Source organism: Aythya marila, assembly GCF_965140915.1.
Source record: "Aythya marila genome assembly, chromosome: 3".
In the NCBI taxonomy this organism is placed as follows: domain Eukaryota; kingdom Metazoa; phylum Chordata; class Aves; order Anseriformes; family Anatidae; genus Aythya; species Aythya marila.
The window spans coordinates 99,861,709-99,885,195 of record NC_139044.1 but is presented as its reverse complement, the minus strand read 5'-3'; the positions used below and the strand labels follow the sequence as shown (position 1 = coordinate 99,885,195).

At 35.5% G+C, this 23,487-nt stretch overlaps 1 protein-coding gene across 1 annotated transcript in view; it reads right to left on the bottom strand.

Moving 5' to 3' along the window:
• The window catches only part of TPO (thyroid peroxidase), a gene marked incomplete at its 5' end in the record, with an annotated part of 42,341 nt that extends 25,121 nt beyond the window's left edge, over positions 1–17,220 (bottom strand). The window contains 6 exons of the mRNA XM_082756193.1: positions 1,631–1,760; positions 6,515–6,647; positions 9,006–9,175; positions 14,355–14,436; positions 14,593–14,596; positions 17,209–17,220. Coding sequence (XP_082612319.1) covers positions 1,631–1,760; positions 6,515–6,647; positions 9,006–9,175; positions 14,355–14,436; positions 14,593–14,596; positions 17,209–17,220 — 531 coding nt within the window. The remainder of the gene's footprint in view (positions 1–1,630; positions 1,761–6,514; positions 6,648–9,005; positions 9,176–14,354; positions 14,437–14,592; positions 14,597–17,208) is intronic.
• Between the last annotated feature and the right edge of the window lie 6,267 nt (positions 17,221–23,487).

The window sequence follows — 23,487 nt, the reverse complement described above, 5'->3', positions numbered from 1 at the left end:
GCTATGTTTGAATATCACTTTATAATGACCCTCACACTTATCTTTTACCTCCGCATTATTTTCTTGTTGCTTTTTAAAGGATATGTGTAGATAGTTAAAAGTACAAAAAGATGAAATTGTGCAAATAATTTCAGGAAAAACATCTGTGGCACTAGTTCTATCCTATCTTCAAATTAAGGCAGAGAAGCTTGCTGGTGATCAGGTTTGACCAGATTTTGTGCAATCATGCAAGTTTTGGTTTAGTGTGTTTGACTTCACAAGAATGTACTCTAATGAATCTAAATATAGGCAGCTTGTACGATCTACTGGAAATTTACTTGTGCAAATGTCAGATTTTCATCTTCAAGCACTAAATTATGCAGCTTAGAGACAATGTTATTTAATTAATAACGTGAGTTGCAGGTGACATTAACACTAAATTCTCTTTCTTATCCTTATTAAACATACAGTGGTTAAAATAACAAGAATTTGAGTGCATTAAAAGTCATGTTTCAAAGCAATGATAACAAACCAGAAATAGTAAATCCAGTTCAAATCATTGCACACTGCACTGGGGAATTTTTTACCCAGTCCTCCATGCAAATATTTTTTGTTCAAAATTTCCTCTAAAGCAATCCTGTTATTTTATAAGTATATAGGCTGCTAAAATTCATAAATATTGCAATGTCCTCTGAAGTCAGTAACTTGGGGTTTCTAAAAAAATGAAATTCTGGTTTGATAGTAATACTTTAGGACCCAGGGGAATGGAGTCAAGCTGTGACAGGGTGGGTTCAAGCTGGTATCAGAAAAAGGTTCTTCACCACGAGGGTTGTCACGCACTGGAACAGGCTCCTCAGGGATGTAGTCACGTCACCAAGCCTGTAGGAGTTTAAGTGTTGGAATATGCTTTTAGTCATATGGTCTGAATTTTTGGGTAGACCTGTGTGGTATCAGGAGTTGGACAAAATGATCCTCATGGGTCCCTATGATTCTATGATTCTTTCCAGCTAAGGTATCCTAACCTAGGAGGCAATGGTGGTATACATTCATACACACATAATGTATGTTGCAGATATTGTATGTGCTTTATATTTATTTAGCTAACACCCACCCTTGTCTTTGCTGTGGTCCTCCTTCCCTGAATAAAGAGAAGAAGAAAAAAATAATAAAAAATAAATCTAGGTTGGAAGGAAATTCTGGAGACTGCATGGTGCAACCTTCTGTTACAAGAAGGGACTAAGTTATTCAGAGTCCCATCAATCCAGGTCTTGGGCATTTCACATGGGGGATACTCCAGCAGTAGTCTAGGCAGCCTACTGAGACATTTAATCATTGTCAGAATAATTTTTTTTTCTTTTATGGAGCAACTTGTAACTGTTGTCTCTTGCCCTGTCAATGTATATCCTTGTGGAGATGGTAACTTCAGCCTCTTCAGCACAGGGAGTCTGTGACTAGGTCCATCCTAGGCCTCCTTTCGTCTAGGCTTAGAAATCCCCACCTGCTGCCTTGTGACTGGTGTAAGCCCTGCCTGTTCTCCACTATGGCCCAGTTTATTATTATTTTTTTCCTGTTACTGATGGAAATGGATGGCTTTGGTGGCAGATATAGTTATAGCCAGTATTTCACATAATCTAACGGTGTACTTTCTAACCAGGGGTAGCTGGACTCCATTGTATCGAACTTTGGGATCCCATCCTCGAGGTTGGCTGAGTCCGTCTTCATAGGCTGGTGGGAGCCATCTAGCCAAGGCTGTGTTGGATGCTCCCCATCTAGGATGTTCCCTGGAAAAAGAAAAAAGAAGAAGAGAAAAACCCAACCAACCAATCAACAAAACACTTGAAAAGAACTTTAATCACTGTATAATAACGAATATAAAATAATTATCAACACAGGTCAACATTTCCTTGTAGTAAGATATTTGTATAATGGTCTTTGGAAAAGCATCAACTATTAGTCTTCGTGTATGCCAACAACAATTTAACTCAATTTAACTTAACATAAGTCTGTCTGACTTATGTTTCTAGTTGATGTTGGTTACCTTTTGATATCTTTGAAATACTTGCTCATGCTATGATCTCCTGATAATGAAATCACATTACCTATGAGGTCAGATATACTCTTAAGAGCTTTTTCTGGCATTTTTTTAAAAGATGTTTAGAGCAATAAGAAATCCAGATTTAGAATAGAAAGGAACCCTACAGTAAAGGTAAAAGTTTAAAAGAAAAATGGATACTAGTCATACAGAGGTAACAAAACATTTTGTCATTTAACAAAACGTAAGGAGACAGTATGCAGGAAAGGGGAATGAAATTGCTGAATTCAATGGCAGTGCTCCCATAATACAGTTGCATCTGTATTAACAGCTTGGCTACAGCTTTTGGAAGGCCTACACAGAAGCTCATGCATTGATATGTTAACACTAACCATACTGTGTTTATGGCACACATCAATTAGCATTTCTGCAAATGGCACCTGGCTGGGTGCACCTTGGGATTAGGGCAGGGCATTTTGGTATCCTGTAGCCAGCCTGTTTGGAAGAGGGTAGGGAAGTAAAATGGTTTAGACAAGAGTCTAAGAGTAAAAGAGTACATATAGACAACAGTTGGGTAATCTCTGGTTTGGGGGCCAGGAAATTATTCCTGGTCCTTTTTATTAATGAGTTTAGTCAGTAAGTGCTGGGCTTAACCCAATTAATTTTCAGTCTATCATGAACTATTGCATTTCCCCTAAGAAAAGAATATTTTATGGCTTTTGTTTGTTTGTCTGTCTGTCCATTTGTTTTACATGGGCTGTTCAATAGATTTTATAATTGCTAAATATATAGAGATATTAATAAGAAATAATATTATTTGAGAAATACACCCATTTGATCAAAATCATAAAGTGAGCTACACAGAACTAAAAATATTCTCTGACAGTTAATAGAAATACAGAAATACGGGGTATTAAAACATACATTTATATGTCTATTGGGATGCTAAAGAGGGAACAATTATTTTATTAATACTTCATCGATCTCTAGCATACTGAAATGATTCAATTTGCCAAGTTATATGGTACAGTAATACACTTAATTATCTACAATAATTCACACTTGAAGGTTTAAGTATGTTTCAATAAAGCATTCAAATTAGTTACGGTTGATTTGTCTTTATGGAAATTACATAAAATACTGCACAGAGTGTAGTGCTATTTTACTCAATTAAAAATAATGAAATGTTAATTTAACTGTTTAACTAGTGATTTTTCTCCTGATTGCTTTTATATTTTAGCAGCTCACTGGAATGCTAGTTCAGTGAAACCCCTCTCCGATGCCTTTTTTATTATTATATTAGACATGATAATGTCTAGGAATCTTGCATGAGTTAAAAAGTTTTTATGTAGGGCAGATGAAATAATGAGAATTCGGTACCATACAACTTTATACAGAAGTCAGATTTGATTATGATACATTCTGTTTATGGGAAATGGGACTTTTCATTGACTTGTTAAATACTAGAATTGCATACAAATAGTTAATGTCACAACAGTAAAATAGAAAACTTAAAGATAAAATTCCTCCTAGATGCCCAAATGTTAGTCATAAAAATGTAATCCAGTCATCAAAACTCCTGCCCATCAAACCAAAAAAATAACTCCTATGTGCCATCCCGTCATCCTGTCCTATCTCTCACTATCAAGAACAACCAAAGATGCAACCTCATAGTAGACATAGACCTCAGAAATCTAAGATTAGGTGACTTTAATTACACTGTGAGATGCTCTTCCTTTAGTATCTGTAATTTCTTTACCTTTGAATCCCTTTCATTGCACTAAACATTAAAACCCACAAAGATCAATGCCAGTTAGTCATAAAAATGAACAAATAAACAAACAAAAGCTGTACCTTTGAGTAAAAAGAGTGTACCTTTGTTCAATAAAAATATTGTAAATTTATTTTGCTTATTATTCATATGCATGTCTTCAGACACATAGAAGATGTGCAAGTGAATGTGCATAATGATGCATCTGGGCATGTTTGATGTCCTGTTGATATTCTTAATAGAAGGCTATGTTTATGCTATTCTCTTATTCCTTTGTTCCAGGAATTTCACACTAAAATAAAGTAATCTTGGTACTGAAGAATAAGTATATTGCAATTGAGCTGATTTGTCCCAGATATGCAAACTGATTAAGCAAAACATCTGTAAAGAAATTCCATGCTCACTTTAAAATATATTTACTAGATTTTTCTTATATGTAAACAATTAATTCCACGTTGAATTTTGTTTTTAAATGTAAGCCATGAAATGCAAGATTAACAGACCTGAAGAAGCACAGCTGCACATTCCTGCTGGGTGACTAAAATCACTAATACAGCTTTAAATTTTCAGTTTGATTATTTGTTTGTTTGTTTGTTTGCTTGTTTTCCCAAGAAATACAGACTACTACTTTGTTTAATGTTTGAAGTCTTTGAAGCTGGCTTACATTATAGAGTATGTTGATTACATTGTAGTATAATGGACCTTTCCAGCAGATATATTTCAGTAAAGCTTGAGGTATTTCAAGAGACTCAAGCTTTAGACTAAGATAAGATCTGGCCCAATGGTTTCAAAGTCATAGTTTTTGGCTTTTTGTTACCTTGAACTTTTTACAGACATTTATAGCAAGGAGACTAAAATACCACCAAATGTAAGTGATAGCTTTGAAAACTGGTTTGTTACAAGCATAAAACATGGGGTCGCATTAAAGGGGTGTAGCCAGTTAACCCTTATGGGTCTGGTCGGATTCAGAGTACTGAACCATCACGATCACGGATTCTCCAACAGCTTAACATGCCCTTACTCTAGTCATGCTAAATGAGAATTATCGTGGCTAGAATCAATGCAATTAAGTGCAATTTATTACAGCAACAGGTACACAGGTTCTTTGGATCGCTGGCGATAATTTACTGTCTGCAAAAGCAAGCTAGCATGCATGAAATACTCAGGTGTACAGCCTGGCTACTAAAACATTAAAAGGCACAGACTCTAGAGATTATTCAAGTGCTTAAAACTCACCCAAAGTCATCCCAATAGGAGGGGAAAGAGAAGCTCAGCCTGTTGACCGATCCAGAAGTCAGGATGGTATCTTCATGGTGGTATCTTTCCTGATGGTGGTATCTTCCCTGACATCCCCTCTCCCTTGAGCCAATTTATATTATTTTCTATCCTTACATACTTTAGGCAATCACAGCACTAGACTAGACTAACCAGACTCAGTGGATCACAGTTACTCCGGCCAATTTTAGAAACCTCTATACATATCCAGGTATTATTACTAGAGTCACCAAAGAGAAAAAGATTTTTTACCTTACTCACATCATAGTGTCTTTCCCTCCAGAGATGGAGAAAGACTATAGCAGCTGTGCCAGCAAATTAAAAGCTTCAGCCATGTGTCTAAATTCAGCTGCTTGGCCAACATTTTCAAGGTCTGATGAAGTTGTCAGTGCAAATAATAATATTAGTTGTTAGTTCAGATTCCAAGCAACTCTGCAAGTGCCTGGGTGCCTGAACGAATTTATGGATATCCACATAGATTTATAACATCAATGCATACCAGGTTGTGTCCTTTCAACAAAGAGCTTATCATGCACATTTCATACAAATGACTTCTAATATAGGAAAACTGACTAATCTATTAAGAAGACAGTTTGATTGAATAACAAAACCACAGAATTTTACCACTCTTCATTCACCACATTACAGACTGCCTTAACCTACTAATGGCCTTCCATCTACAGCTCTATAGCCTTGTAACATTGCAGCCTGCCTTTCAGCTTGTGACCCTATCCCTATGTATCCAGAAGCTAAGTATAAATACCATTTACTCTTATACTTGAAAGGACTCTTACTCTCTATTTTGCATCCTCATTGCATTTGAGGATTCTGAAAATATAGTTGCATCTGTTAGGTTGGGTTTTGCAATAAACAATCCACTTATATTTGGATACAAGTAGGTAAAAGTAATAAATAATAGTAATTCAGAACTTATTTATATAAATATATGAAACTAAAAATATCACCCAGAATTCTCAGATGTGTGTTTGCTAAGTATTAAGGTTATGAAAAAAATGCAAAAATTAGAATCTTCTTGATTTTCTTATTGCTCAATGTGAAGAAATACTTTTCCCATTCTATACTATTCTATCCAATTTAATGAAAAATTAAAGCTGGATTGGAATTCAGTCAGATTAATTGGTGTAGAAAAAAGCATCTACTAAATAGGTCTACCATAAATGTAAAGTTCCTTACATAATCTTGGAAGTCTTCAAAGGAAGAGCCTGTCTGCAAAAAATAGTGTACCAAAGTTTAGATGAAGTGGCTCTTCCCCTAGGAGCTTTCAGGGCACCTCATTTAGAGGGACATTGATGCCAAAGTTACATGATTGAGGTCATACTCTCAACATTTATAGGCAAAAAAAAAAAAAAAAAAAAAAAGTAAATGTCAATCATTGAGTTTAAAGAAGAAAAGAAAGAAAGAAGGATTTTTCATGGCACAATTCTTATAATACATACCTGTTATTGCAGGCACCAGTGATGAGACGATATTTATTAGCTAAGCAATTGTTTGGACATTTTGGTGGCAACATATAAGGCAGACATCCAGAAATGTTAGCAATCATGGTAAGCAGATCAGCTGATAAATGATCTGTAAGGAAGAACCCAAACAAGCAATTTGCTCTGTTGCTATATGACTGTTGCAGTAGAAAAGACATTATTGACAGATACAGTTACAGCACTCTTTCTTCTTTCTAAGAAAAAGCACTTAGTGATATGTACTGCAGAAAGTAGTCTTAGGGGCTTATGGGATGAAAGCAAAGAGCTAGTTTTATCATCTCATGAGTAGAGAGCAAGGGTCCAACCATAGCTGAGACCTGAGATTGACCTGCTCCTTTTTCTCCTTTAATTTTCTCCTCTCTGCTTCCTTCTTTCCCCGTACTGTGGTCACATCATTTGGCCAGTCCCTCTGTTTATAAAAAAGGTGTAAAAAATGTCATTCAGGAATGAATATATATACTAATGAGCAAAAACATGGGACTGGAAAACTGCAAAAATTTGAAGCAAGACCAACTGACTATGTAGCTAAGTGTGGAGTGGGAGAGGCATAAAATTGTTAAGCAGCATTTGAAGGTTAGAGAAAAACAGGCTGCATATTGTTCATATCTTAGTAATGGGATCACAGACAGGTATCCAAGTGACAAGGGGCAAATTCACATTATCCTGTGAGCTCCAGAGAGCTGGCACCCTCTCTCTAGCTCACATGTATGTAAACATAGGTATGTCAGGCTGGAAGTAGAGGTGCAAATGTAAGAGGAACAATATCCTTCCCAAACTCAGAAATCTTGCATTTCCAACTGACTGCAACTTTCACGTGATAAAAAAAAAAAATTGTAGAGGCAGCAACTGACTTGACTCTTGTCTCCCTACTGCCCACTGGCTGCTGTACATTACCCAGTCCCACCACTTGTCTTTTCTGCCCATCCAACCCTGAACTAAGCTGAATAAGTCCATTAACCAAAGGAAAAAAAAAAAAAAAAAAAAAAAAAAAAAAAAAAAGGCCTGCCAGAAAAACAAACAAACAAAGATTTAAGAGTCAAATTAGCTCAAGAATATTCTGCTGAGCAACTAGAATTTGTGCAAGGTAGGGGTGACAGTGAAGGAAGAATGGGCTGTTTGACCATCTATGTAACCTCTCCATTATGTACTTGTTACTCATGTTAAACTTGTGGATATGGCTGCACTTCCATATTAGTTCAGGTTCAAAGTCATACTAAGAATGCAATTTCTGGTATCTGTATTGCTTAGGTATTGATTCACGTGTTTTCTTTAAAGTCAGTTTGATGCTTTGCTTCACAGAAAACTACTCTTTGTCATGGCACATAAAATGTATATAAGGTCTATTCATCTTCCATGTAAACTGGAAACTTCTGCAAATTGACAAGAGTTTTGTGTGTTTTGTCTGTGATTTGGAAGTTCTTTTGAAACTGAACCAGCAGAAAGATCACTGTATCTTTATGTGTGCCCGTGTATATATATATATAAATACGGGTACATACAGATGGATATATTTTTAGTTCTATGAATATCCAGTTAGATTAGTAAGCCAGTTGTTTCATCAAGGAAAAATATAAAGGAAGAAGAAAGAACAGAGATAACTGTGAAGCTTTATAAGGCTCTAATACTTTCATATCTTAAAAATATTGTCATGCTACAATAATGAAATAGAGAATACAAATTATAATTCTCTAGTTAATACTTCTTTAAGTGAAGGAATTACATTTTGAAGAAAAATAAATAAATAAAATTATGTCTGGGTTTTGAGCCTTCCAGATACCAGGAACTCATCTTGAAATTCATCTTGAATTAGCAGCACCAAGAATTTTACTTTACTTAGACAAATGTATATTGTTGAACTTTCTGGAGTACCATCTGTTATTTATCCATTTTAAATAAAAAGCAGTTAAAATATAAATAAAATTAAAAAAAAAAAAAAGTAAGAAATGTGCAACAGCAATGCAGTATTAAATTGATTTTGGAAATAAGAAAGTATTTTCCTAAAAGAGGGGTATTACTAAGGCCACCTATGACCAGAGGAAGTGTATTTCAAAATGTCAGTGCCATAGAATGTTGGAAATCATATTATTTTATCTGTAAGCTCCAGAACTCAGAAGCACTAAACCCAAAGTACTGGGGAAGATAGTTATTTTTCTGTAAACAAGAAGCTTGTGACACTGCAGATATGCAATATACAGGATGCCAATAGCAAAGTGCTGCCCTTCTCAAATATAGGAACGCAGCCAACTCTCCAGTAAAGAAAAAAGTAAAACAGTGGCTATGTGAGGTGTTTTCAGGAACAGCAGAGAAGGCATCCTGGCCCCAAGGTGTGGACAAGATATGTACTCGTGCCTAAGGTAAAATAAAAGTGTAACTAATACTACTTTAATCTAAAAGACAATATTCAAGAAATCAACAGGGGTTTTGGCCAATGTCAACACACTATATTTACCAGTTGGATGCAATGAACGTTTGTGCTTCTGGCAAACTTTTTGTTTCAGCGCTTGAATAGACATTTCCATTCGTTCAGCTGCTTGGGAAATATCTTGACTCTCTTGTTCTGGAAATTTTGAGAAAGCCAGCAGCAAGGTAGGAGTTGATATTCCCTTTCCTTGGATACTTCTATAATTGAAATAAAATAAAATAAGTTTTTTAAAACATATTGTTTCAGAAGTTATTGATAGATGTATTTATCTATTTTGGGTATACCACAGAATCACGGAATAACAGAGTTGAAGGGGTTGGAAGGGACCTTGAAAGATCATTGAGTCCAAATATTATGAGTTTAAGGTATCAAAGGATGTGGTGTGAAAACAGAGAGGAAAGTTCTATGTGCAAAGCCTTAAGGATGAGACAGAAAGGTGGCATGGACAGAGCGGGCAGCACAAAGTGTCTGGGAAGACCTTATTCAGAATAGTCACATTATAGCACTCTCCATTTAGAGACATCTAAGTGAGTAGTCTTTTATGTGACATTTAATATCAAAGACCACCTCAGTCATTACAAGTATGATATGCTAGACTGATGGGCTGAGGCCAACCGTATTAACAAGGCTAGATTTCAGGTCCTGCACTTGGGGCAAAACAGGCCCATGTACAGGCTGAGGATAGTTGCCTGGCAGAAAGGGACCTGGAAGTATTGGTTGAGAGCTGTCTGAAATATGAGCCAACACTGTGCTCAGGTGGCCAAGAAGGCCAACAGTATCCTGCCTCGTATCACAAGTAGTGTGGCCAGCTGGACTACGAAAGTAATTGCCCCCATGTACTCGGCTCTAGTGAGACCACACCTCAAGTACTGTGTTCAGGTTTGGGCCCCTCACAACAAGAAGGACATTGAGGCCCTGGAGCATGTCCAGAGAAGGGCAACAAAGCTGGTGAAGGGCCTGGAACACAAGTCCTGTGAGGAGTGGCTGAGGGAACGGTGGTTGTTTAGCCTAGAGAAAGTGGGGCTCAGGGTAGACTTTATCACTCTCTACAATTACCTTAAAGGAGGCTATAGCAAGGTGGGGGTTGGCCTCTTCTCCCAGGCACCAAGTGGTAAAATGAGGGGAAATGGCCTCAAGTTGTGCCAGGGGAGTTTTAGGTTGGAGATTAGGAGACATTTCTTTACTGAGAGAGTTGTGAGGCATTGGAATAGGCTGCCCAGGGAAGTGGCTGAGTCACCATCCCTGGAGATTTTCAAGAAATGTGTAGCATGGTTTAGTGGTGGACTTTCGTACTAGGTTAAATGTTGGGCTAGATGATCTTATAGGTCTTTTCCAACTGGCATGATTCTATGATTTTAAGTAGATTCTCAACTTGACCTTCCACCTAGGAGACAACCACAGCTGTCTAGACGCTATCTGCAGATGACAATTAGAGACATCTCTCAGAAAGGGTCCAAACACCTGGCTTGTACTGACTAGCTGTATACAAAGTTTCAGCACCTAGTTTAGCAAGAGCTCATTAGACATACGTGGCTATATGTTGATTATAAGCCTGACATTACCTTTAAGTAGCTCAAGTCTGATGAGATGACTTTTTTTCCACTTAAAAAATCCTTTTTACTGTGAGGTTAGACACTGCAACAAGCTGCCCAGAGAGGCTGCAGAGTCTCCATCTCTGGAGTTATTCAAAGCTCAAATGGGCAGGGCCTGGAGTGACCTGCTCAAACTGATCCTGCTCATAGCAAAGGGTTGGAATAGATGATCTCTAGGTCCCTCTCAACTATTTGGTGATTCACTGATATATTTATTTTTTTATTTATTTTCTCAGCATGGTGTGTCTTGTCACAGTGGCAGAGGATCCTTGAGAAAAATGCATCATGGAGAACACCCTTTTTGGCTGGAAGTCACAAGTCCTATACTGTTTCCTACAGCTTAGAAAAAGTGTTTTCAGTCTAATCCATTTCCAGACATGGTCATAGATTGACAAATACTCTGAAGGCTTCTCTGCAGTAGTGGTTTTCATGGAAAAATTGTATTGTCATATTCACTTGAGACTGCTTAAAGCATGAAACAAGGAAAAAGAACTTTGATTTGAGCAAAACAAACAGATAAATTTATCTTCACAAAATTAAAAACATGCTTACATAAGAGCATAAGTAAGAAAATATGTCTCCAAGGGAATTTCTAGTTGTTAAATGTGTCCCTAACTTATTCGAAAGAGTATTAGCACATTCAATTATCATTTAAACAAAAGATATTCCTTCCTTCTCATGAACAGATCTCAAGGACTCTTCTAGTTATGAGATTGAGCTATCTTGCTGCTCAGTAGTATATTTTTCAAGTTTTCCATAGACGATTAGAAATTTGGCTGGCAATCTGGAGTATTATAAATCCTGAACTGTCTAGTCATTAAAAAGAAAAGGAAGATGACTAAAGAATGATGTTCTAAATGCAAAAACTCAGGTTTAATATTTAATACCCATATAAGGACAATATTGGTCATGCATCACTTTAAAAAAATATATATGAAAAGGCAAACATTTCTGTACCAATAATCTACATGAGAACACTTGTGCAAATTAGCTAGAAGTTAAAAAAACAAAAACAAAAACAAACAAAAAAAACCTGTAAGGGCAAATTATATTCCATACATCGTCTTCCACCTTTTTGTCTAATCTTACAAATATTGTAAGATTATCATACTTGTTATTGGTTTGCCACAATTCACCTCCCTCCCCTGTTACTTTTTTTAATTCAACATATTCACGCTAGCCCATTCTTACCCACTCTACTAAAGCTGAGCTCTGATTCAGGTAATAGATGCTGGTTTTCTCATTATGTTAAAAACCGCCTTGATATTTTGTAATACAGAAATAGCCTCATGAAGTTAAGACAATGACGTATTATTGTTTGGAAGATGAAAGAGAAGAAGTGTCTTTCATACTCATATAATAATATAAGCCCTTTTGTGGGCCATTGTATTTGGACAGAAGGTTTTTTATGTTTGCCAGATGCTCAGTTACTCAGTCTCATTACAGATCAATGCTTAAATAAATATATATATATATGCACAAAGTAAACTCTCCAGAGTATGAGCCCATATTTTCCTTCATCCTCAGATATTTTAATTCTCAGAGATTTCTTTCTGCCTTAAAATTTATTTAGACATTTCTAACCTGAACTAGAGATTTCTAACCTGAACTGTGCCTTACACACTTGCCACCATTCAAATCTCTGAAAACAGCAGCAGTGTACAGAATAAAGGGAATATCATTTATTCTTTCCTGAAATGTGCATGCACCTGGCTATTCTTGCTTTAAGACCTGAGTGGCACTAAATAAATGATGATGTTCAATAAGTTTCTGCAAATGTAACTGTAATGATGTATTTGGAAAATGATTTTCTTTTTCCTTGTGCACGTAAATGGTTCCATAGATGGTTCCTTCTATAGATAGTCCTTTTGAATCGGCAGTAGACAGGGGCCAGTAAAAAAAAATAAATAATAATAATAATAAAAATCTGAAGTTGGGAGTTTTACAATTCAGATTCTTTTAAAATGTGAAATGGACTAGTTCAAATGTAGTAAAAAACAACTGAAGAATTTAAGTGATCATATTAAACAGCTGATGTGAGGAAACATATTTGTCCATTTCAATCACAATTCAAGGTTAAACTGAAGTCTCAGAAGAAATTTAGTTATTTTGATTCTGTAGCTTGCAGTTCAGACCCCTTGATCACGAATTCGATGAACATCAGGTTGGACTACTGTACATGGAATGATTATGAGTTTTCCCATTCTAACCTGAAAAACAAGCTGACTTTTCCTCTCAGAACTAGCTCTTCAGTCTCAAAGACAGCACTGAGCTCATCTGTATTGCACCGTAGTTTTCTTCAATTACTTGTAAGCCAAAGTAAAATGAGTTTTCACAGTACTGTGACCTCTATAACTTTCAGACGTTGAAATATGCAGCCAGATGCATTTCCTTCTTGTTTTTAGTCTTTATGCTGACCAAAGCTTTAATTCAAGTATACAACATTCTTTGTTAAAAAGGAGGAAAAGCCTTAGTAGTTTTAAATTGATATGAAAATGCAGAAGTATTTAATTTAAGGATTTAAACGCATTCCCTTCTCACTATAATAATCAGATGAGACAATAGCTCAGTCCTCTGTACTTTGCAAAGGGCCAAGGTCTAAGAGGCAGGTGTAGAACCCATTTACCAGCCTTTATTAAAACTTCCAATGACATTTATGAAATTCACTGCTCTACTTAATTGGCCACAATGAATTGAATTATATAAGAGCACACAAGGGAAATACAATTTTCACTTCTGTTAATGATCATTTTTAAATTGACAGTCCTAATATTTTACATCAGCTAACACAACACAGAGCAAGTGATATTCTTATGGATATCAGACTCCTCATGCAGGCATAGGACACTTTTGCCTCTAATTCTATTCCGCTGAAACCTTTCCACTGAAAGGCTGAGATTTACTTTTCTAAAATTTGAGTACCTCAATATTGTCATAAATGTACTAATGATAGAAAATTAAAGTCACTTGAGTTTGTATGTAGTGAGCAGCCACAGCACTTGAAATGTTCTGTCTATGCAAACACCCACAAATTGTGATTCATTTTCAAAACACACAGATAAGTCCTCACAGCATAATACCTTTAGAAAAGTCTAAGCAAAAGGTAGTGACTGCACCCCTAGAACTTGGCTCATGTGTTCTGAACACAGGAGAGAAGACTGGATATTTTGGATAGCACAGAAGTGTTGGCTAGTCATCCAGAGGCACTTTCATCATTCCTGGAAAGGATTCACTGTGTGCTTCTCTTTTAGCATAACTTAAGCAGAAGGACCTTTCTTTAATTTGTTTATTACCCATCAAGATAAATATTTTATTTCCTTTCCTTTTTCATTACATCTGTTTTAGATGGAAAGGGGAATGTGAGACTCATTTCAACAATTTCAATTGCATTTAAGGCAATAGGTGTTGTTCCCACCTCAATCTGCACTGTAAAGAGAAACTTTTATTTTTTGAGCACAGTGCAATGTTTCAAGCAATATTTTATTGCTCACAGGTACATAACATCTATAAAATTGGAAACTTCTGAGCTACACATTCATGAATGCGATGTCTTCTTTAGATCAGAAAAACATTCCTATTTGTTTTCATATTTCTATTTTTTCTCACATTTTAAAACAGCAACTCATGTGGTGATAATGCACAATGTTATATTGCTACAGATCATCATAAATATAATGGATCATTATATGCTTTCTCAAAGAAACAGTCTGATAAAAAAAAAAAAATCTGTTATGAAAGCTTTTTGCTGAATAAATCCTTAACCTTTTTTTTCTTTTTCTTTTACCTTTTCAGTGTATATTGTGCAGCATAATCCACCAGATCTGAGCCCTTCAGGATAGCTTCAGTAATGCAGTTATCTTCAGTTTCTTCTCAACAGGAAAACAAACAAAACAAAAGAAAATGTTTTTCAATAACATTTATTCAATTACTAACATTTATGAAATATTGAGGCTTGTAATATTAAATTATATGTATTTTTCCCCATTAAACTGATCTCCATATTTAACACTGTGGCTACTGACCTTTCTGAAAAATAAGGGAAAAGTAGTAAAACAATTATTCCATAGTTTATGAAAGACTAAAGTTGCGCCAGGCTAAAGTTGCACCAGGGGTGTTTTAGGTTGGATATTAGGAAGAACTTCTTTACTGAGAGGGTTGTGAGGCATTGGAATGGGCTGCCCAGGGAAGTGGTGGAGTCACCATCCCTGGAGGTCTTTAAAAGACGTTTAGATGTTGAACTTAGCGATATGGTTTAGTGGAGGACTTGTTAGTGTTAGGTCAGAGGTTGGACTCAATGATCTTGAGGTCTCTTCCAACCCAGATAATTCTGTGATTCTGTGATTATAAAATGTGAGCAGGTAGGCCTTCCTTCTTTTTCTTCCAGCAAAATTCCATCAATGTACATCATGCAGTACCAAACCTTACAAGTTCAGCTGAAAAGTGTAGTGTTATGTGTATATGATTATGCCCCTTAGGCGTCATGTATATTTTGCATTAAACTGTCCTTGGACTGAAAGGACAAATCTGAGCTTCCCTCATAAGTAGCATGAGCTGGCCTAAGCCACTTGAGGAACTCAAGTCCATATTCAGGCATAATTAACAAAATTATCCACCTGGGATCTGGCACAGGTGACCAATGAAAGCCCTTTTCCTCACATTTTTCCACCTGTGTTTGATGGAAAGCAATAGATGAACCTTATAATATTTCATCTGTGCTATTTTGCATGCTTATATCATAGAATATAATTTATTCCCCTTTCATGTAGATCTAGTTTTATATTAAATGAAACAGTTATATTTAAAACACCATGGCTTAATTTCTATCTGTTTTCCTTGGGATCAATACACTTTTTCTTAGTAAATGAATCATAAGTAATGATTACTAACAATCATTACTGTACAATTGCTCATCATTTGTGCACAGTGCAATTTTTGGTGTCATATCTTAATGGTAGTCCATGTTGTGTTATTTCTGTGATCCATTTTTTTTGAATGAGGTGCTCAGATGAAGGGAAAATAATAAGTCTGTTGAGAAATAAGCTTTCCAAAACAAAATTCTGCTTCACTGTCTTAAAGATCTTGTCACCACCCAAGTATTTTATTTTTCAATTATTTCACTAATATTTTCACATTATTTCAGTTATTTTACTTATTTTCTACCTGCATAAAGTAAAATATTCATATGATTCATTTAATGTTATCATTCAGATTTCTTACATCTGAAAATATTTGGGAGTCTAAGTTAAAAATCAAGACTGATCTTCATAGGCCATAAAATTATACTAGAATTTAATATTGCAGGATTTTTAATTACCATTATGAGTTTTACCTCAAAATATAATTTTCTCATAGTAATGTTCATCATGTGGTATTGACTTAGATGCTAATCTTGAAGAGAAAATCCATTTGTTATACCTGAATTACACTGTCTCTCTTTTCTACTTAGAAGTATGATTTTATTACTAATGCAGTGTTTTCAGAAATGCAGTTCTTGCTATTTTTTTATCTTTTTTTTTTTTTTTTTTGGTATGTGTGTGTGTGTGTATAGTTCCCGTTAAACCGAAGGACACTCCCTATAAAAATAAAAGAATCATATGAAATCTATCCAGTTTTTTTAACAGTTCAAATATATTTATTTATTTTATTAACTAACATAAAATATAAAATCATTTTAATCTATATCTTTCTTTCTAGATGATTCATACGGAAAAATCGGAGAAGTCACTATGGAAAACAGATCTGGTCCCCTGTTCCAGAGGGATCAATAGATTTGTCATCTAAAGCAATGTCTTGTGGGTTTGGTACATTTTTTTTTCTTGTTTTGTTTTTTAATAATCTGGATATCATTTTATTTTATTTGTGATTCTACCCTAATTTGAGATTAAAACATTCCTAATAACTTTTCCTTCCAAACCATATCTGCAGTTATAAAATTAAGAAATTGTAAATATTGAAAAATCCTGTTTCCTCACAGTCTCTGCCCTACTTCACTGTAAAATCAGTCTCTGTGAAATTATTTTCTTAAAATTCAATCTTCTATTTACTGTATTTCTAGTTTATTAATATCACTGATTTAGATTGAACAGATGCAGATTAATAGCTCCAGTATTTACAAAGGTGAGATGTTATTGTTTGAACATAGGCACTTCTGCAGCCTGAGATGCTGTAAAATCCCCCCACTATCTGCAAGGTGCTAGTGGATAACAGACCCACTGGAGATGTGCATAATCGTGGGCCAGCTGTAGGATGCCTGGTGGGACATCCCATGGCAACTGACTCTAGCCCAGGGTTAGTAAACGTAGTGATCAGCACTCTGGGAAAGAAATCCATCAATCATGCCTGTAAACATTACATCTGATGTATGGATGCTACTAAGAAAGTTAAATCACTCCTACTCAAAGAATACATAATTCAGATACATTGCACATCCAATGTTTTCCTTTGGCAAGTTACAAACCTGCATTTTAAAAGAAAGCACCCATGAAATAATTCTTACAAAAATCAGATAGCGTATTTTGCACATAAAAAAAAGATTAAGCTAAACTGCCATTGCTAAACTGTCTGCAGTCTGAGTGTATTTACAGCTTAATAGTAATCACTGACAAAAGGAAATAACAGGTATTTTATCTATTACTTACCAAAGAGGACATCTTTGCCTATCTGAAGGAAAGAAAAGAAAATAGCTGTGAAGGCTATAGCTGCTGAAATTCCCAAAATAATGAACACTTTCATCTAGAAGAAAGAAGAGATTAGTATTGACAAAATAAATGCCTTCATCTTATAACTAATTGTAAGGCATGCTATAAATAACTTTTTTCATATTGTAAATTTTACTTTTAAATTAGACTTGTAGCCATGTGCTTGAATATATTTTAGAAACTCAACATATTATTTTTCAGAAATAATTGTAGTTCCTTTTCTCTTTTTTCATTAGTACATTTTTTTTTCCTTTTGAAAAACTTTTAGCACAAGGAATTACATCACCGTTTTTTGTTTATTTAATATCTTAAAATGTTCTGCTAACATTAGCACTTAGCCTATATGTTAGAAATTCAGCAATATTTTACCAAGCATTTTGAACTGCTCTGTGTATTAACATGGTTTGATTGTAACTTTTGTTTTGCATATAAGACAGTGAAAATGGAAAAACTAAAGCCAAAATTTATCAGAACTGTTTATAGTCTTACCCATGTATAATCATGGTATCAAAGCTGCACATATTGCAAATATGAGCTACATTCTCCATTTCGGTGCACTGGTTGGCTGGTAGATATTACAGCAGTGCAAATACATATATAATCTATCCAAGAAGTAATATTATTCGTAAGCTATATTGTGATCAGAGTTTGAAAGATTTAAAATATTTTTAGCACTCTTTTCCATCAATATAAAAATAAATAAATAAATAAATAATTCAACTAAAAATTCAGGGAAGTAATATTACCCAAAGGAAATCAATGTGAAAGCACTCCTTCTTTTTATATTTCACAAGTTAATATGATGAATTTATTCTGGAAAATGGCAAGCAAAAGTTTCACAGTCTGACCTTTTGTCTGCTGAGGATCTGATCTTCCACAGTTCTGTACTTTATTGATGGCAGTAACTCTTCAGAAATATGAAAGTGAAGTACTTTCCAGGGGCCCAGCCTACAATATCACCTTGATGCAGTGCTACTCACTCAAGCTTTAAAAGTGCAAATGATTTCAGAAATCTTTTTTGGCAACAGTCTGTTCACACTGCAGAAATTGACGTTAATGCTTAACTTGTTTATTTTTGTCCTCTTAATGAACCAAGAACTACCTTTGTAGCCATTTCTAATACCAGATTTTTTTTTCAAGGATATGCAAGAGAAAAGTGTTTGGATTAAATAAAATTATATCGCTATGTTACTTACAGAAGTACTTTCTAGGCACACTTTTAATTTTGCCAATAAGTTTGGAAGAGAAGGCAACTCCGTGCTCCATTTTCTGTGTTCTAGTATCAACGCTTTATCAAAATAATCTTTATAAACTCTGCTGATAGTCCCCAGTTTGCCTACCAACTTTCCTGCAGGGCTTTTTGTTTAGTTTTGTTCTTTTAGATAATTCATTTTACGCTTCTAAGACTACCTGTAGTTATACTTTTTCAACCCCATTGCTTCTTCTTAAGTCAGTATTTAGACATAAGGAATCTACTTGTCTGTTTTTGTTTTGTTTTGTTTTGTTTTGTTTTGTTTGTTTGTTTTGTTTTGTTTTGTTTTGTTTCCTACATAGGGGGAAAAGGGAAAGACGATTTCAGCCCTGGAATCAGAATTGAGATTTCCCTCATTTCATTTTTGTTGATCTTGAGAGGGAAATCACAAGGTGGAGCCAAAGATCAGTGCTTTCATCTCTGCCATGAGTGTTAGGTAGGGGTTGGGTAGCCGGGAGCATCCTGGAGCTTGTGTACATAGCATATGGTGGTGAAAAACAAAACCCAAAGCAAAACAAACAAACAAAAACAAACAAACAAACAAACCCCACAACTATGAACATGTGAACAAATTGGAGGTAAAACTCAAGGCTTACAGTAAATTTCAGTTAAGGAATACCACCATAATTCTGTTCCCTGCAAGGATGAGGGAACTTGGGTGAAAAGTAAGCAGAGAGTAAAGAGAAACAGACCCTCATTGGATAAGTAGGTCTATGCCACTTAGATGGGGGCTTTAAGATTGCAGACAAGAAGTCAAACTCTTTAACCCCATTCCAAATTGCAAATCTTTTAAGGCTTTCTCCTTACACGAGAAAACATAAATATATGGCATAGCAAATCATTGACAAAAGCAGATCCATTTCAAACACCTAATAGAATAAGGAGCTTTCAACTCCTAATAGAAAAAGGAGCATTTCACGTGCTTCACAAGTATCTTAGATCTCACTTCTATTCTGACACTTGAGAGACTTTCTTAAAGTGTCAAAATGGGTCTGCTTTTTCTGCAGTTTCACAGTCCAAAATCAAAACATTCCCATATAGTTCAAAAAGAGCTTGCCTACAACAATTTTTATTAAAGAATCCTAACCTCTGCTCAATAGTCATGCTTGAAGTATTTTTCAACAGTGGAATGTAAGTTGCTAGATGCAGTAAATCAACCTGTGATGAAAAAATTGAAAGGCAACATCTATTTTATTTCTTTTATCTGATGATATAAGTATATTTTGTATCACAACTCGTGCTTTTAATATGAGTGTAAATGTTAAACTGCCCACTGAGCCTCAAGCACAGTTTTACTTAGAACATGGGGGAAGTCTAGGTTACACTGGACCAGTGTAGAGAAATGCAGTTGTATTCTTATTCTTACTGGAGCTCATTCAGAATCCTGTCATTGAACTTACTAGAGTATTCAGAGAAAATATCTTACTTAAAATATTATGCAATTTTCAGCTGTTGTTTGATAAAGGGAACAGACATATTTCTCTAAATTCGGAAATACTCTTGCATTTGCACTGTAACAGCCTGCAGCCTCACCAAACTCTCTGAGGCATTATCACTCTTATATTCAGTTCTTACAAACATTGGATTAGAGTGAGAGACCTCCAAGATATATCTGTGCAGCTGCGGAAGCTATTTTTGATAATAGATTATATTATTTTGCAGCATTTAGTGGCAATCCTGGGCTCTAGCCTGGTGTGAAGGACACTCTGTTATCACGGGTGTATAACTTGTTGTAGAAAAAGTAGTCTCTGATCTCCTCTGGCTATTAAAATTCCATGAACACTTTTGCAGAGGAGAAGCAAAAAGTGCATGTAACTATACAGTACTCTAATTAAAGTAATTTTGCTGAAGTTCCAGCTTAACATTGTACAAATAACAGCAATTAGTCTCTTTCTAGTTAGTTAGCAAAGTGCTGCCAAGTCAAAAAAATAAATAAATAAGAAAAAGGTTAAAGAAAAGTAGTTCACAAGGAGAGTTTACCAGGGCTTAATGAGTTTAGTCACTTTAAGGACTTTAAGAGGCTGTAAAAGTAAATTCGGCTCTAAAGGTAAATTCAGCTGCAAAGGAGAGTCCACTGTATTCCTTGCATCTTAATTCATGACAAGCTTGCAAATCACTGTTTGAAAACTCTGCCATAACTAAAGAGCAAATTATGATTTATGCAGAACAATGTTGAACAGATTAACAATTTTTAATATATAGGTCTGAAATTCAATGTCTTGATTAACAAAACAAAACTTATTTTTAAAATGAGACAAAAACAATTTTCCATCTCGATTTCAGCCCAAATTCTTTTTCAGACATATCATTTTAATGGAAAGTTTAATGGCAAGATTCCTGACTTCTTACAATGCATGCCCTTCTTGCAGAGACCACAGAGGTATCATATAATGAAGATGATGTCTTGGATTTAAGGATGGTGTGTAGATACATCACATATCATGAAGTCATTAAGCTGATCAAGTACTTACAAGGTAAAAAATGCGATCTTTTGTAACTTAACAGTAAACAGAATTTGATTTAGTAAATAAAAATAATGACCACATAATACAATTATGGTAGACCAATTTTAGCCTGTGAATGAGGCTCTCAGTGTGACTACTGACAAACATACAAGAGGATTTAAGATCCCCGAAGGAAAACCGGGAGGTGCAGGAGAGTTATTTGTTGCCATATTCAGAGTGCCCACAGATGGGCGGTGTTCCTGTCTACTACTTTTTGTAGTGTTTTGCAATGAGTGAATTATTTACAGAAACCCTGGCAGGAACCATGACACATGGATTTCTCATGTGAGAAGCTCCATTGGTCCAGTAAGAACTTCCACCTCCTGCCTCCTAGCACTGAGTTATTGTGAAAATTCAAGCAGTGGCAACACATTTCCATTTTGTGCCCATCATGCGAAAGAACAGAAAGAGTAGTAGTGCTCAGGAAAAGGACATAGATAGATAGCTATAAAAGGAGAGGATCAGAGAATCCTGACTGGACAGAAACTGGCCTTACAGTGAAAAGTGAAAATGCTATATACCCTGACACACATTTTTTGGTATATGTATGTTCTCAGCTGTTTTTATTACCTAGTTCAGGTGTCTCAGTATGACAGCATTGGTACGCCCTGTTTTGAAGAGACTTATTCTCTATCCACACTGTCTAAAAGGCTTGAGTTTTGTTAGGCTGGATATTTTTCCCAAAATCAGAGATTACATTTTTCAAGGTTGTGATGTGCAAGTGTCTCCATGGACAAAAATGTTCCAATAACTTGTAGTAGCAGTGCTTGAATTCATGCTTACACTTAAATGTTTTCTACTGGTCTGCTTCAGTGAATCGCCTGATAGGCTTCCCAAGCATGACATCAACATTCCAAAATGTATTATTTATTTTGAAATTAATATTTTTTGATCGATTCTAAGATTTAGGCAACATTAAACATTCACACAGTAAGAAATCATTACAGAGATGGAATTGTGAAACAGTTTGGAGAAAGAGTTAATAAAGGGAAACACCTACTGAAAAATTAGACTTCTATTTAGTAAATCAAGCAATAAAAGAATATCTCAATATGGCCACCAGATCATTAGATGGACTATTCAGTAACACATCCTACACTATAAACACATTTTGTTAATTGAAAAACACATTTTAAAACTAATGAGATACTCAAACTTTTTTCAGCCAAGTTTATATTCACTCAAGCAAATGTGTATGCTTCTGAATTCATCTTCAAATTTTCATTAGTCTGTCTCAAATCAGGAAAGTAAATGGTCTGAAGAAGTTAAATGAAACATTCTTCACAAGCACCAATATTCAGAGGTCACACAGCACCACTCTGGGACATTTAGTGTTCAAGTGAGCCTTATGACTGCGTAATAGAAACATCTTGGCTAACTGATGTCACGTCAAGGTTCCACAGAACGTGAGCTGTTATTGTTAATGCCCTGGTGAGTCTGAAGCATTCTGCAGCTTAATAAATAAACTCTCAGGCTTAAAACAACAACAAACAAACAAAAAACACAGGAGATGTTACAGCTTTCTTATTTTTGTGTTTAAACATACACATGAATAAAGAACATGAGAATTACCTGGCTTGTAGCATTAAATAGTAACTAATGACAAGAATGAAACCCAACATATTTAAAGGAATATTAATATAAATCAACACTTTGTGAAAGACTAAGCAGAGAATAGTTCAAATAGCTGAAGTCACAAGACAGTCCATGTCTGTGTGGGTAGTTGTATGTAGGTGTACATAAAAAAGCATATGTAGATACTCATAACAAAATAACTCATTTTTCACTAGTGTCTTCATATGTAAATTGAAGAAAAATAATAATATATGCAATGGTATACTGAAAAATCCAAAAAAAAAATGTTTTTAATGCAGCCAAATAAAAGATAATGTATTTGAAAATTAATTGTGTGGGTAATGTAGACATGATGGGATATTCTCGAAAACCTGTGACTCGGAAAAAAATATATATATATAATGGAAAAGATATAATGGGATGTCATGTTTCTGACTGTGATAGAGTTAATTTTCTTTGCAGGCACTCATATGATGTTGTGTTTTGGATTTTTGATGAAATCAATGCTGATAACACATGGATGTTTCAGTTGTTGCAGAGCAGTGCTCACACAGAGCCAAGGACTTTTCTGTTGCTTGTGCTGCCCTGCCAGAGAGGAGGCTGGGGGTGCACCAGGAGCTGGGAGGGGACACAGCCAGGACAGCTGGCCCAGGCTGACCAAAGGGATGTCCCACACCATGTGGTGTCATGCTCAGCAGTAAAAGCTGGGGGAAAGAATGAAGAAAGGGGGGATGTTGGGAGAGATGGTGTTTGCCTTCCTAAGAAACCATTCCATGTGATGAGCAGGGCTCATCACGTGGAATCACATCACATGGCTTCCCAGGGTGGGGCTGACACCTGCCTGCCGATGGGAAGCAGTGAACAGATTCCTTGGTCTGCTTTGCTTGC